Genomic DNA, 15,074 nt, shown 5'->3' on the forward strand with positions numbered 1-15,074 from the left:
CAGCTCTGCTGGGAGACAGCAAAGCTCCCAGTCCTTACTGGATAGGTATATGCTTCACTCCTTGTATATAATTGTGTTTGATATCAAAAGGAGGAAAAGAGTGTATTATTGGTCTGTCTTCACACTTTCCTACATATAAATGCTAATAATTTTGTTACTGGATGGTAGGGGGATTGCCTAGCTCCAGGGTATGATGCAATCCATGCCTTACCCAGCTCTAATCGACCCAGAGAACTAGAGGCATGAATCTTGTTACCAAGGCAGGATTTGGGAAGTTTAAGAAACCTAAATGAGATTTTACAGTTCTCTCCTCCAGGTATCTACCCAGTTGCTGCTTAAGGGCATATGAATAGGTTGAAGGGACATATGGCAGGGGTGGCAAAAAGCAACTTGATCTGAGCCATATTAGTTGGCCTAAAACTAAGGAACTTTCAGAACACAACTGCAAGTACTGTGCTGTGAAGAAAAGTTGCCAGTACAAGTCTATTATGTGCTGTCTTTTATGTTCTGAATTCCAAGTGACCTGACTTCCTAATAATAAACGTTTTCATTCATTGCTCTAATTATCTCTGGAAAACCAAAACACAGACCCACACATGCCCTGTGCTTACCTACATGCTAGATGGTCTATTGTTCTGTATGCTACCCGCTGTTTTATATACTATAGTTCTATAAACTATCACTGTTTTCCCTAAGCCGCCTATAACCCTAAGGCTATACACCTTGGATACTCAGAAGCTGACAATAACTTAAGATGTCATGTTCAAATATTCAGAGGCCCTGCTCCAGGTTTAGAGTCTAATGAGGTTTAGACCTCATTAGACAGGGCTAATGAGATCCCTTTCTCTTCCTCTCCTCTCCTCGGGGTCTGAGGCTTTCAATGCTACATGAGGACCAAGAGATAAGGGCCACTAGCTACCATCTGCTGAGATATATGCAAACAGGGATATTTTTGCTAGCTTCTCTTTCAGCAGCTTTTTTGTAGCTATCTCTTTCTCCCAAACAGCTATTTACATTAGGTAATGTAAAGCAGGTACAGTTGTTTAAAAAGTACCTTTGAAAGTTGAAGAAACTCCTGAAAGGGAAACTAACACAAAAATTCTACTGTATAGGTAGATCTGATCATAGCTGCTATATGGTTTGACATGTCCGTAACCCAGAGACGCCCAGAAGTGGGTCTTTTTCCTTCCTTTTTCTGACATTATCACATTCATTATAAAGTTGCTTCTGAAATTCAGGGCAACCTTATGAACTCGAAAAATGTTTTAAATCAAGAGTTAGGTTGTTTACTATCAGGATGTTTAACATATACAACCACAAGGTTTTTCTTACAACAGAGTAGAACAGAATACAATGCAGCTCACTACTTTTATCCAAATGTAATAGCTTCCTTCTTCCCCCAATTCTTAGTGCTTCACACATTTATTTTTTTCCACCTAAACTCATGTACAACAGGGTATAGTTGAAAAGGATGCAGAGAAAAGGGTAAATATAGTCAGCTCAGTCATTTAATGAGTAACCATTATGGGGATTCAGACTGTGACTAAAAACTTTCCTGAAATCCTTTGTTAAATAGCCACTATTGAAGAGAACCTCCAGCACATTATGCCCCTGTAGCCTGTAATCATGTAATATTTCTGTCATGTTGGAGCTGAAGCGTTCATCATTTTGTCAGCTCTGTCTGCAAAGCAGAGAATTACCTTCACAGGCTCCCTGAGATTTATGCTTTTAATTACCTCTTATCTGCTTCAATACCTTCCAAACTTAAAGAATCAATATAAATAGTCTTATTTAGTGGGGAAAACGTTCGACAAAAATTCCACTACACTTTTGGTAGATTTCCACTTGATGTTATTGATTCTTTCTACCTTTTTTTTTTTAAAAAAAGAATAAGCCAGCATTTTGGTTGTTCATCTGGCCCAGGGCTTAAGGAATACTGCAGGCTAGAAACAGGAATAAATTAGTAGTCAATGGATCGTTTGAATAAATTGGCAATGTAATTGGTTGCTCCATGTTACTCGTTGAGACATAAAATTTTCTTTGGGGACTGACAGTTCAGAAGGAAGGCTACTGGCATAATGGCATCTTTTAAATAATTTTGACAGACTTGGGACTCAGTTTTAGCAACTTTTAGGGCTTGATGTGGTTTTCTTTCAATGTCTTCTCTTACACGGAGTTGCTTCAATGATTGTTTTCTCTCCTCTCAGCACAAGTCTCCCAGGCTGGCAGTTAAAAGTGTTATTGAGTTCAGTTGACACCCACAGTATCTTTTTCAAGATCGTACAATCTTTTCTTGGTAATGACATTATTTGCACTCAAAAAACTTGGGTCTGGTTCACACAGGCAATTGGCTCCCACACAATCTCTCCAACCATCCTTGAAATACATCCTTTGGGTACAGGACTGCATGGAGAAATACAGGGATTGAAGTGATACACTGTGATACAGTTCCCCTGTGATCACAATGGCTCCAAACTGAAGTAGCCTGGGGCATGTGTATCTATGTGCCTAAAATCTACACTCTGATTTGAATTAGCATGCCAGAGTGTTCTGTTGTATTCCATAAACCCCTGCTAATTGGATAAGAGGCAATTTTTCAAGTGGGTGCTCCTTTTTTTAGCAGGGGGAGAGTAACTGGCCCACCTCACCCCAGCAGTGTCTGTTCTAGTGGCTGTCTGCTGGTATTCTTTTGCATCTCTTTAGATTGTGAGCCCTTTTGGGACAGGGAGCCATTTAGTTATTTGATTTTTCTCTGTAAACCGCTTTGTGAACTTTTAGTTGAAAAGCGGTATATAAATACTGTTAATACTGTTAATAATAAACACTTTAACATAAATTAGCAGCAGAAGTATATTGACGGAGGGTCATAAATTAGCAGCAGAAGTATATTGACGGAGGGTTGATTTACATAACATACCTCTCCAGGAAAAGTAGGGAGGAACCACATGGTGTCCCTTACCGGTATTGTCCAAAATACATTGGAACTATAGAAAAGGGGGAGACTCCTGAATACTCTCTTTAGGCCCAAATCCTAACCAACTTTCCAGCGCTGGCATAGCTGTGCCAATGGGACTTGTGCTGCACCCTGCAGTTGGGTGGCACTCATGGAGGCCTCGTCAAAGTAAGGGAATGCTTGTTCCCTTACCTCAGAGCTGCACTGCCCTTGTATCGGTGCTGGAAAATGGATTAGGATTGTGCCCTTAATCTCAGAAATAAAATACATGGAAAATTGAGCAAGAATATTCTATGACCATATTTGTTAGAGTTGATGGAAGGTATCTGAAGGAATTCAGGATAAAAGAATGATTAATTCAGACAGCCTAATACATTAGCCAATTAAGAGCGCAATCCAAATGATGCACTTGGCTGGTGCAAGTCCCTTGCTGTGGCCTGGGAGGATTGCAAATGTGCTGTAAAGCATGTTTGCGCCTCCTTAGGAGCAGCTGGGCTGGCGCAAGGATGTGCACCGGCCCATGGAGGATGCATCCAGCCTCCACTGCACTGGCAATGGGTAAGTTTGCACTGGTTGAGCTCAGCCAACACAGAGGTCTGGGGGGCATGGGGAGGAGGTGGGGAGGAGGTGTTTTGCAGGCAGGCCCATGGGCGGGTGGCGGGAGATGGGGCCAGGATCTGGCACTTGTGCTCCTGAAGAGCACGGCACAGCTCTGGGCTGCTTGGGTCTGCTTGGATCTGTGCCACCTCTTTAGGTGAGTAGACCCATTGGAGCTGTAGCAGCTCTCACCAGGGTAAAGGGGAAGCATTTCCCCTCGCCCTGGGCTGAGCCGCTTGCAGCCTGAAACTCAAGCTGGACACAGTGCAGGCCAGTGTCATTGCACAGCTTAGATTTAGGATAACATAGGGTGCAATCCTAACCCACTTTTAAGCACTGACATACGAGCAATGCATCTTCTAGGTAAAGGAACAAATATTCCCTTACTTTGAGGAGGCCTCCGTGAGTGCCACCCAACTGCAGGATGCAGCACACATCCCACTGGCACAGCTATGACAACGCTGGAAAGTTAGTTAGGATTTGGGCCATAGTCTTACTGATGCCATTCACAGTACAATCCTATGCATGTCTTCTCAGAAGTAATTCCTACTGAGTTCAATGAGACTTACTCCCAGGTTAGGGTGTACAGAACTGCAGGCTCAGTCTAATCCAGCAAGACTGATACTGTGTGGTTTAAAAATCAGGTATATAGACAGACCCCCTTAAGAAATGAGTCTCCCAAGCACAAAAGTTCTTCCTGAATGGGTCATGTAGTACTTGCATCTGTGAGCACAGTTCTGTTTGATTACTAGTGTAACCTGCTGAAGGATAGTAGGTACTGTAAGCTTTAGTATCACCAATTTTCTATTTGGAAGGGCAGGGGTACGAAATCAAAACCTCCCTTTCCAGTGATTAGTGCCTTCAATTCCAGTGGTTCTGGCCATTGATATGGTAGGTGTAGATGTAGAAATCTTCACGCAGAGCAGCAGGATTTGTGGATGAGGGCGAGTTATATTTTCAGATATTTGACATTATAGAGCTGTTTCAGGGACACTGGCTAACCCAGAACAGCTGCTGTAGGGGATATCTGTTACATGGCAGATGGTGGTGAAGCTGTGCACTTTTGAAATTGAGCTATTTGGGACTCTTCTTTCCTTCCCTGTTACTATTTGACCAATTTTCTGTTGGTTAACACAGAAAAGCAAGAAGATAGAAAGAAGCTATCTGACTGTTGTTTATGGAAGGTTTATAGAAATATGAACTCAAAACATTCTGTAAATTCTTAATGTTTTAATAGTTGGACTGTACGTATGCTTGCAATTCTCATAACAATCACAGAATTGGATGGGACCAAAAGGAGATCTCATCCAGTTATCTGCTCAAAGCCCATTCTTCCTTCCTGTTCCACCTTTTATATAACAACATCTGTTTTTGTCTCCTGTTTATGAGCATCTATAGACCACTTGATAATCTGCTGTGATGTCAAGGAATGTTTGCAAACATTCATAGCAGCTTAGAGGGATCAGCAACAGCATGTTGAAAAACTCTGCAGTTTTTAATGAGAAAAGTGAAAGGTTGATTTGCCTAGAGGAAAGCTCGGTTTGAAGAAAATGGGGAGATGTTAAAAGGAAGGAAGGACATGGGGAGAACAGGGCTAAGGAATTGCACACATGGCCTTGGAAACTAGGGTGTGTGCACTCTTGGAATGGACAAAGGTATAGGAAGACAAATGTAGGAATGATGAAGAGACAATGATATTGTAGGCTGTTATGCTAATTTGAGACAATCCAGTAAGAGTATGGCTATGATGTCACCTTTTAAACAGAAAGATTCCTATGCCTTTAACAATAGGGCTGAGTCAAAAGGAGGACACCATTTTTAACCCCACAAAAAGGAATATTCCATGGGTATGCAAACAGGTATGCCAATATTTGCTCATAACAATGTGTGGAGGAGCATTCCAACATGCAGTCTGAAGTGACACATCCAAAACACAGGTTTAGGGCTCCAGTGACAATTAGGCCTGCACAGGGTGCCCTCATGTTTACCTGCAATTCTATCCACTGCACAGCCTCCTTGACAGAGGATAATTTATACCCTTAATTTTTTTAAAAAACTATATTTTAGACTGTAGTGGCATGGCTCCATCATTAAAGACACATTCATGCTACACAAACACACACACAGACAAGCTTAGACACCTGGTGCCCCCAAGCCACTGTGGTTTTAGAACTGCAGATGTGACGCAAAGAGAAACAGATATAAGACTATATGGATTTCTCTGTGCTTATTCCCCCATATTGCTTATTATACCATAGTCTTTCAAGACTGAAGGTTGCCAACTATTCCCCAAGATCTAAAGACATACTTAAATGGTAAATGACACCGCATTGTGACTGATGCTCTTGAAGTAAGTCCCACTGAGTTCAATAAGACATATACGCATTTACTTGGGAAAAGGACTGCAGTCTTACTTATTGTGATAGAGGCCAGGATGTAAACATCACTTATGTAAACAACAAATATACTGAAAAACTAAGCATAAAACTAAGGTGATATGCAGCATCAATATTATATAGTCACTATTAAAATATCAGTGACTAATATGATGGCAAAATTGTTTGAATTAAGGAATAATTAAAGTTAAGGAATAACCTTAACAAGCTCAAAATGCTGAGCTTATCTATATACAGGTGACAAACAATCACATATCTGTCCTGAACATTTCTTCAAATTAGGTGAGTGTGTGTTTAAGTCTTGTTGTGCTTTGTTCTATGAGAGCTCTCATTTTCTTTTGCGTAATGCTGGATTTTCTTGAAAGATGTTCATATGAAAATATCAAACGTTAGGGCCATTCACCTCTTGTTGTCCTATAAACAGATCTTCCCAGCAATTGATGGGTAGGCAGGGTGTTCAGGATCCTGCTATGCTTGGTCATTTACAGAACAGCATGCATAAACAGCATATTCTTCTCTCCTTCTCACCTCCTTCTCACCTATATCACCATACCTTACTTCCATCCTTCATTACTAAGACAAAATTAACCTCCTACAAACAGAAACTTGTTCACAAGGATGCCAAGGAAAAGAAAGGAACAAGTGAATTAACAGCTTTTCTGGAACAGTGAGTTACAGATGAGCAATCTTCATAATAACTCTTCGTGGGTCTATTCATCTGCAGTAGTGGGAGGGAGTAGAGATAGCAACGTCGTCTGCCAAAATTCTGTCAGATTGGATCAGAAATAAGCCAAAATATTTCCAAAACTGTGGAAACAGCTCACCTTATTTTTCCAAGTCAATACAAATTTCCCCCCTTGAAACTCAAACCTATCATTCACATCTATAACTCCTCCTTGTTTTTTTTAAACACCAGTTAGGTGGCAGTGGTAATGACACTCCAGTCATGAGAAGAGGGATAGAGGGTAATCTTTCCCTCCTTCCTCTTTCAGGCATGCAAGTAGCATATGAGGATGAACAGCACAAGTGGCCTTTGAAAATATAGTTTTTTTCATCATTGAGAAAATTACATTCCCCTGAGATCACTAGGGTGTCTTTGACCAGATATACTGGAGATCAAAGAGATGAATTTTTTTTTTTTTTACCCCTAGGACTATGGACTGCTATTGACCTGACACAGTAATTTTAAAAAAGGAGAATGTGTAAGAATCTCTTCTTACAAGGCTCTGTGTCCATTTCTGGGGCCAAGCCTGGCATCTATTTAATTAAGGCTGCAATCCTAACCCCTTATGTCAGTACTTACCAGCACTGACGTAAGGGCAATGCAGCTCTGAGGTAAGAAAACAAACATTCCCTTCCTTTGAGGAGGCCTCTGTGAGTGCCACCCAACTGCAGGATGCAGCACACGTCCCATTGACACTGCTATGCCAGTGCTGGAAAGCACTGACATAAAGGATTAGGATTGTGCCCTAAGAGTGTTTAAACCAAAAAAAAGATGGTGAGCAGATTCAGATTATTCAAGGGGAAAAAATTAACAGAATGACAGCCCAGTCCTATCCCAACCAGTGCACACAGCGTAGGGATGCCAATGGAGTGCTGTCCACCCACCCCCATGTCCAATGCAGGAGCCTGAAACGGTATCTGATGTAGGCGATCAGACTGGCTGGCAGAGGTAAAGAAAAAATTTACTATATAGGACTCCTCAAAGCTATGCCAGCTCCTTTGCTGGCATAGCTCTGAAAAGCCTTGTGGGGTGCATGTCTCGGCCAGGGGTTTTGGATACAGCAGGTGCTGGTGCCACCATGATCCACCCCCATCCTGCCCTGGTCTGCCCCATATGAACTCCTCCACTGGCAGAACCCTGCTGACAGCTGGTCTGCAGGATACCACTGATGGTGGAGGCTTTCTAGCCTTTATGCCAGCAGCAGTGCTCCGTAGACCAGTGAAGCAGCAGATCTTGTGGCATGTCGGTGTACCAAAAAGATAGGATTGGGCACAGAGATAGGAATGGGCAAAATTCTAAGCTTCCATGTGCCTGCTGGACCTGTAGTGCCAAAATGGCTACAGTTGTATCCAGTGGTTGCCAGGAAGCAGCTGGTGGTCCCCTTAGGGGAAGGAGACTTTCGTCCTCTTCCCTCAGGGAAAGCCTCAAGCCAGGAAGCCTGACACAGAAAACCGGACAGGGTGCAGAACTCCCCCAATCCCATCCCCTCCTGCCCCGGTTCCTGTGCACTCCCCTCGCCCCAGAACGCCTCCCCCCTGCCACGACAAACCTTACTGCCACCTGGAGTGCTTCCCTTGCTCCAACGATGTGTGGTTGGTGCTGAGCCAGCACCAGCACTGACTCAGTGGAAGGTGTTGCAGGCATGCCTTAAGGCACTTTTGCGACACCCAGCTTTGGTGGCACGCTTGTACTGCCAGCGCTGACGAGTTCAGGGTTACAGAATCCAGAATCTACACATTGTCCTATAACATGCCATATTCACAGAATGGAACAATAAATAATTTAATTGAAGTTATCAGAAGAATGCAAGAAGCAAAACCGCATCAGTAACCGTTGTGTGCTTCAGCATGCATAAATAAGTTTATCAAGTCGCAGTGTGGCAGAAGTCCAGCAGAGGGAGTCTGACCTCAGAAGAAGGGAATAAAAAACTGAGTCACTTGAATTGTGGTACTAATAATAAAACAGGCTCAGCTGATAGCTCTATAGGAGCTTTCTGCTCAAAATTGGGGGGGAAGGGAAGACGCACTCAAACTCAGTGTCAGACCTGCCATTCATTGAACGGGGCAAATTCCCCTGGTGCAGAGCCTCACATGCCTCTGGGTCTGCACAGAAGCCTCGCTGAGGCTCCCGACGTGGTCAGAAAATGTGACTAGGGAAGCCTCAGGAGGTTTCTCTGATGCATCCTGGAGTTGCGCGAGGCTCCACAATGTTTTGGTGTGTGGGGGGAGCAGATTTATGTGCAGGAGATGGTGGCATCCCGCGGGGGGGTGCCATTGCAGACCTTTGCCCTGGGGCTTGGGAGGTCTGCCACTGCTCAAACGTCCTCCCATAAGAACATTAGAAGATGAGTCCAAAGGTCCATCTAGTCCAGCTTCCTGTATCTCACAGTGGCCCATCAGATGCCTCAGGGAGTGCACAAAACAAGATACCTGCATCCTGTTGCCACTCCCTTGCACCTGGCATTCTGAGGTAGCCTATTTCTAAAAGCAAGAGGTTGCACATACCCATCATGGTTTGTAACCTGTGATTGACTCTTCTTCTGGAAATCTGTCCAGTCTCCTTTTAAAGGCATTGAGGCCAGATGCCTTCTGCAACTCCCAATGCACTTTGTTCCACTCCCACTAGCCTTATGGTGGTGGTAGGGCTTCTCTGACTATCATTTCTGTTCTATAATTCCCCTAGGGACAACATAACATTAATACATTGCGTAGTTCCAGGGAACTCTAGGGAAAAAATGGCTGACACCAACTGCTAGAGGAGCACCACTGCTGCCTGTAAACCTCCCACATTTATCCCACATTTATTTAAGCACTGATCTTTCTCCCATTTTCTCCATCTATGAACGGAGTGGCCATTTCTGCTCAACCCTAACTTTACACAGCACTTTAGTGTGTTCAAAACACATACATTATATTATTATAATCTTAACCCTGTAAAACAGATGAGTGTTGTTATCCCAATATTGCAGTTGAGGGGCAAAGAAGCAGCTTTTCTAAGACTGAGTTCAAAATAGAGGCAAGATTTGAACTGGGATTTCATGATTTATAGAAAGAGTAAACCTACCATGCAGTTGATATCTGATCTCAGTGGACATTAATTTGATGTCAGAGAAGGAAATAAAATGTATTATTCTGTGAAAGGGCGATGATCAAGGATGGTAATTTTTTTTTTGTTCTCTTTTTAGAAACCTAAAAGGAAGCTCAATGCAAGACAAAAATAGACATATGCTAATCAAAAGCTACCACTTGCAAGAGGGGAGTCTAAGGACACAGTTCTATTAGACAGAGAAAGTAAAGTGGCTTGAGTCAGTTCTGAAATTTGGTACTGAACACAAAAACTATTAAAGAACTTCAGAGAATAGAGCCTCCAGACTTAATAAACAGCATCTTAGCAGGTTCTCTTCTGCTAAATTTTTAAGTCAGCCTGTAGTATGCAAAAAAGATAAATGAAGGTCAAAATCTACATTATGCTAAGCAAGAGTGTGGTTTTTTTAATAATTTAAATAACCAATTTAAATTTAAACAGGGATTTCGGCATGAGGGTAAGCTCCCTATCCTTGCTGTAGTCTCAGTCCAGATGGGACCACCCACAGGCATCATTTTCCATGGGAAAGAAGTTCCTCACTGGTGCTAATAGGACCACCCCTCCCAAGGCAAACAGCAACTGTGACCAATCCAGATTGGGATCACAGAGGAGTCCTGATTGGTTCATCTTATGGCTGTTACAGAAAAATCATGGGCGTTCTCTGCAAAAAATTTTGAGAGCTATTTCTTATTAGAAGGGAGCATGGGATAATAGCTGGAGAGTCAGGTTTGGGCAGGCATGGTGAACTCATGATGGAATCATTCAATTCGGCACCATATATGGGGGACCTCAAGGAAGTCAGTAACAGTTTAGCCTAACCTACCCCACAGAGTTGTTGTGATGCTAAAAAGCTATTTAAGCTAAATGGAAAAAGGACAGGAAACAATGGTGACAAATAAACCAACAAAAATTTCAAAACTGAACTTTGATTTCAAAAAGTCACACATGTGCTGCCTATGTTATACTGCACATCTGAATTAACAGTTGCTGAGCAAACTCAGTAATAGGCATGATAAGGTTTTAAATGTGTTATACAGTATAAGCTAATTATGTGCCTTAAGGTTAACAACTGAAGGAAAATATCAGTCATTTGTCAACTTAGAATATGAATTCATTTTATGCGCTTTTATTTCAAAAGAGTTCATTCTGATCTGAATTAATTTATGGAGATAGCGCAATAGGGGCTTTGCAGAATTGATGGAACACTGAAGTAACCAGGAAGGGGTAAAATGGTGACTTATATACTGATTTGCTTAATTATTTGATGAAATGCTTGAAAGGCTATGTTTAGATTATCACAGAAAATGTTATTAAACTTGGAGGGAACTAGGTCATGATATCTGCTGAAAAAGGAATTGACAATGAACACTTTTGTCTCAGATTTTCTTAGATTCTCAATGAAATGGGGGGGGGGGCCGTTTGGAAAAAAAATGACCTGGAGGTTCATTCTTAAACTAAGAACTGCTGTCAAAATAGGAGGCATGTCTCCTGACCAGGCAGTCCTACCCCCTAACCACAGAAGTGGAATGTCTGTTGTGGTTACCAACTGTGAAATACACTTGGCAGACACTCTGAGGCTCCCTTCTGTCTTGGTGCTTCATGTGTTCAAGGAGCAACCCTGGGAATTCAAAAATGTTTCTAGGGTTTGTCCAGTTATGGCTCATATTTTAAGCCCTGCCCAATGGCTTTAAAAATATATATATAAATACATAAAATTATGTATATGTGCCCAGCATACGTGCATTTGTCCATATTCAAAAAAAATCTAGATAGTTTCCTTTGTAGATATTTAGAACAGAATTTTAGTGAACAGGTAGTTCAAAGTACCTGTACCACAAGCACCCCAGGCCTCCCCCTGGGATACTTTTCAGCATTCAGTTTTCCTTCTTAAGAAGCAAACCTTTAGTCCTTTTCCTTGAGGAAGCATTAGGAAAAGCATGTGGGCAGAAAACTGCCCGGTTGCCAGCTAAGTAAATTTGCTCCCACCTTCCAGTATTCTAGCCAATGGGTACAAAAGCCCTGAGATAACAGACAAGCACTACGTCCAAGTACAAGAACGGTTAAATAACCTATCACCTACAACATTTCTGGTGGTGGCTGTAGCGGACAGAAAAAGTGGGGCTATAGCTATAAAATACCAGCCATCAATTCTGGCTAGCAAATAAAAGAGATTAAAAGCTGGTAGTGGCCATGCAGTCTGATGAATCTAACTGCTAGCAGGTTCCAGCAGGCATTAAAGGAAACTGCTAACTAAAAATAAAAATCCACTTTAGAGAAATCAAGATTTTCTTACATACTGATATGAACATGCTTTAAAAGATGTTTTGACCACACAAACAGCAAATACAAAACAATACATGTAGAATAGAGGACAGAAGATACTCACGTCAGAGTTAAAGCGAAGCTTACAGACATTACAAGAAATGACTTGTTTCTTCTTTGGGGGAAGTGACACACCGAAGGTATGGTTTATAACTGCTTTTTGCACTGGATCCATCTGGGGAGCAAAAATTAAAATATTCAAGTGACAGTTTTCATAGGATACCCGCCATGAAGAAAGAAGAGCTGAACAGAAAGATCTATTTTCTCAAAGCTTTGTTCTCTGCTTTCAAGAGGAATAACACAGCATTCTTAAAAAGTCAAAAAAAACTGCAAACACAACAGAAGATGACATTAAGTTTGCAAAAGTCCAAAGATTATGATATAGCAGAACACTTCTTTCTTTGACCACTGAAAGATGTTGCCAACCCCGCATGAATGCATTTATGTATGAGGAGGGAAACCACACAGAGCTCCGGCTTCCGCTTTCTCACTTCTGCTGCACTTTCACAACACCAACCAACAGTCAACACTCTCCAAACCTGAAGCTCACAGGCAGTACAGTATTTTCACCTCATTTTAGCTTTGCAAGAAGAAACTCAAAACCCTATTGAGAGAGAAGGAAGAAGATTTTGCAGGGCTTAAGACGTGCAAGATTTTCTTATGGAATGTGCTCAGCTTGGGTTTATTGCTAAACTGGTCTTGCTGGATGTATGAAATGAAAGATGAGAGCAAACTGCAGAAAGTTAATGCCAGTTATTTTTTTTTTAAACTTAGAAACATCCAATCCATTTATAATCCATCCATTTATAATCCAATCCATCCAATCCAATTTATAATCATTATCTTTCATTTGTGGTATAACTGTGAGTTTAAAACAAGGTTAGGAAAATGTACAGGTGAAATGCTATCAGAAAGTTTGCACAGGTTTACACCTGGAGAAATAAGGAGTGTCAGAAAAGAAGAACCTTAGAAGAGCCTCACTGGGTCAGACCAAAAGGTCCATCTAGTCTAGCACTGTTACTGCCCCAAAGCCCCAGGGAAACTCAAAAGCAGATGATAAACAACAGTATACCCACCGCACGGTATTCAGAGGTACAATGAGTTGGTTCATACAATACATGGTCTGCCACTGCTGCTTGTATGCTTGTGTTGCAAGTGTGCCATCAGTACACATGCACCCCACTTCCTGGCATACCAGGGCTTTTTAGCTTAATCATGTAAGAGACTGTTCAGACAATCAAGCAATTATGTTAAGAAGTCCTAAGGTACTGAAACATAGATGGAATGCATGAGCTTGCAATGCGCGAACAAACATGTGAAGAGGAGTTCATATCTTTGTGAGGATTCATATAGTGATCAAGCTACAGGATGTCATGATGGCATCTTGCCTGGATGCCTTTAAGAGGGGATTGGACAAATTTCTGGAGGTGAAGTTCATTACAGGTTACAAGTCATAGTAGGTTATGTGCAGGCTCTTGGTTTTAGAGCCAGGCTGCCTTGATTGCCAGATGCAGGGGAGGGCACAAGGATGCAGGTTGTGTCTGTTGTCTTGTGTGCTCCCTGGGGCATTTGTTGGAGCACTGTGAGATACAGGAAGCTCGACTAGATGGGCCTTTGGCCTGATATAGCAGGGCTCTTCATATGTTCATAAGCTAAAAGCCACTAACAGACAGGCCCCTCCACCATGAACTTGCTCAATCCAGAGATTGAGAGTGCGTGTTTTTTTCAAAGAAGGTACTGAGAGAGACTAAGTTTAAGAGAGGGAAGGAGTGGGAAGAGTGTATATTCATGTGACTGTCCTTTCCTGGGCCTGGACTTCACCCTAAGTCACTGATTTATGCCAGTTAAGTTCATTGGATGACCCCGGGTTCAACTGGAAGAAAAAATATTTCTATCTGTTTTCTCAAAATGAATAACTGAATAAGCCATTTTTGGGTTTCCCCCAGCTACTACACACCTCTGCATTTTCCTTCTTTTTCTTCTAAACTAAAAAGCCCCAAATGTTTTACTATTTCTTTCTAGGGAAGGTCCTCCACCCTGGATCCCAGAGGAAATGCAACCATGATCTGATTTTCTCACTCACAAAAAGTTAATTGGAAAATTCATACTTTGCAAAAGTGTTTATTTTAAAACCGATACCTTTGCACTTCTTTCATACTAGGCACAACTGACTCATACTCCCCAAGGTCTTCTCTTATAAAATCAACAAGTGATGCAATTCTACTGAATGTAACATTTAGACAATGAATTTTAAAACTTTACACTTGTAAAAGCCTGTAATAGACATTAGATGTGCTTGTAACAAACTTCAAGCAGATAAAATGTACACATATTTGATCTCAAACCAAGAGTTCAACTGCATTTAAAACTTTGGTCTGTTAAACATTTCTTGGGGCCCAGTCCTATCGAACTTTCCAGTGCTGTTGCAGTTGCAGTTGCAATGGAGCTGAAGGGAACAAATATTTCCTTACCCTGAGGAGGCCTCCATGACTTCCCTCCCACCATAGGATGCAGCTCACGCCCTGTTGGCACAGCTGCATCAGTTCTGGAAAGCTGGATAGGATTGAGCCCTTAGACAAAAATGTATTAAAAAACTTCCCTTTTACATAGCATGAAACCTTCACCACTGAAGAGATTTTTGGAATATATGATCTATTTCAGCAATTTTCAACCAGTGTGCCATGGCACATTGGTGTGCTGCAAAGGGTGTTACCTTGGGAATTTGGGGGAGGCTGATTTATTAGTAGGGCCATTGAGGAATCTGACCCCCCCCCCCACCAGCAGCACAGTGTGCCCTGTCAATTGTAAAAAAATACTATGGTGTGCCCTGAAAATTTCAGTAACTTGTCAGTATGCCGCGAGACGAAAAAGATTGAAAATTGCTGGTCTATTTGCTACAGTAGACAAATAACAGGTTCAGAATCCATACAATGTAAACCACAGTTCCTAAACTAAGAATAACTAAATAAAGAGGAGAAAGAATACCAACAATCTTACA

General features: G+C 41.8%; 1 protein-coding gene across 4 annotated transcripts in view; it reads right to left on the reverse strand.

The window, feature by feature from the left end:
• The window catches only part of ZNF385B (zinc finger protein 385B), a 208,341-nt gene that overhangs the window by 37,615 nt on the left and 155,652 nt on the right, over nucleotides 1-15,074 (reverse strand). For 3 of the 4 annotated variants that reach the window (XM_066612360.1, XM_066612359.1, XM_066612362.1), the window contains one exon: nucleotides 12,141-12,251. The exons of the other annotated variant lie outside the window; for it this stretch is intronic. In XM_066612360.1, the coding sequence (XP_066468457.1) occupies nucleotides 12,141-12,251 (111 nt within the window). The remainder of the gene's footprint in view (nucleotides 1-12,140; nucleotides 12,252-15,074) is intronic. 4 annotated transcript variants of the gene reach the window in all.

The sequence above is a fragment of the Tiliqua scincoides genome, chromosome 1 (genome assembly GCF_035046505.1).
Source record: "Tiliqua scincoides isolate rTilSci1 chromosome 1, rTilSci1.hap2, whole genome shotgun sequence".
NCBI lineage: Eukaryota > Metazoa > Chordata > Lepidosauria > Squamata > Scincidae > Tiliqua > Tiliqua scincoides.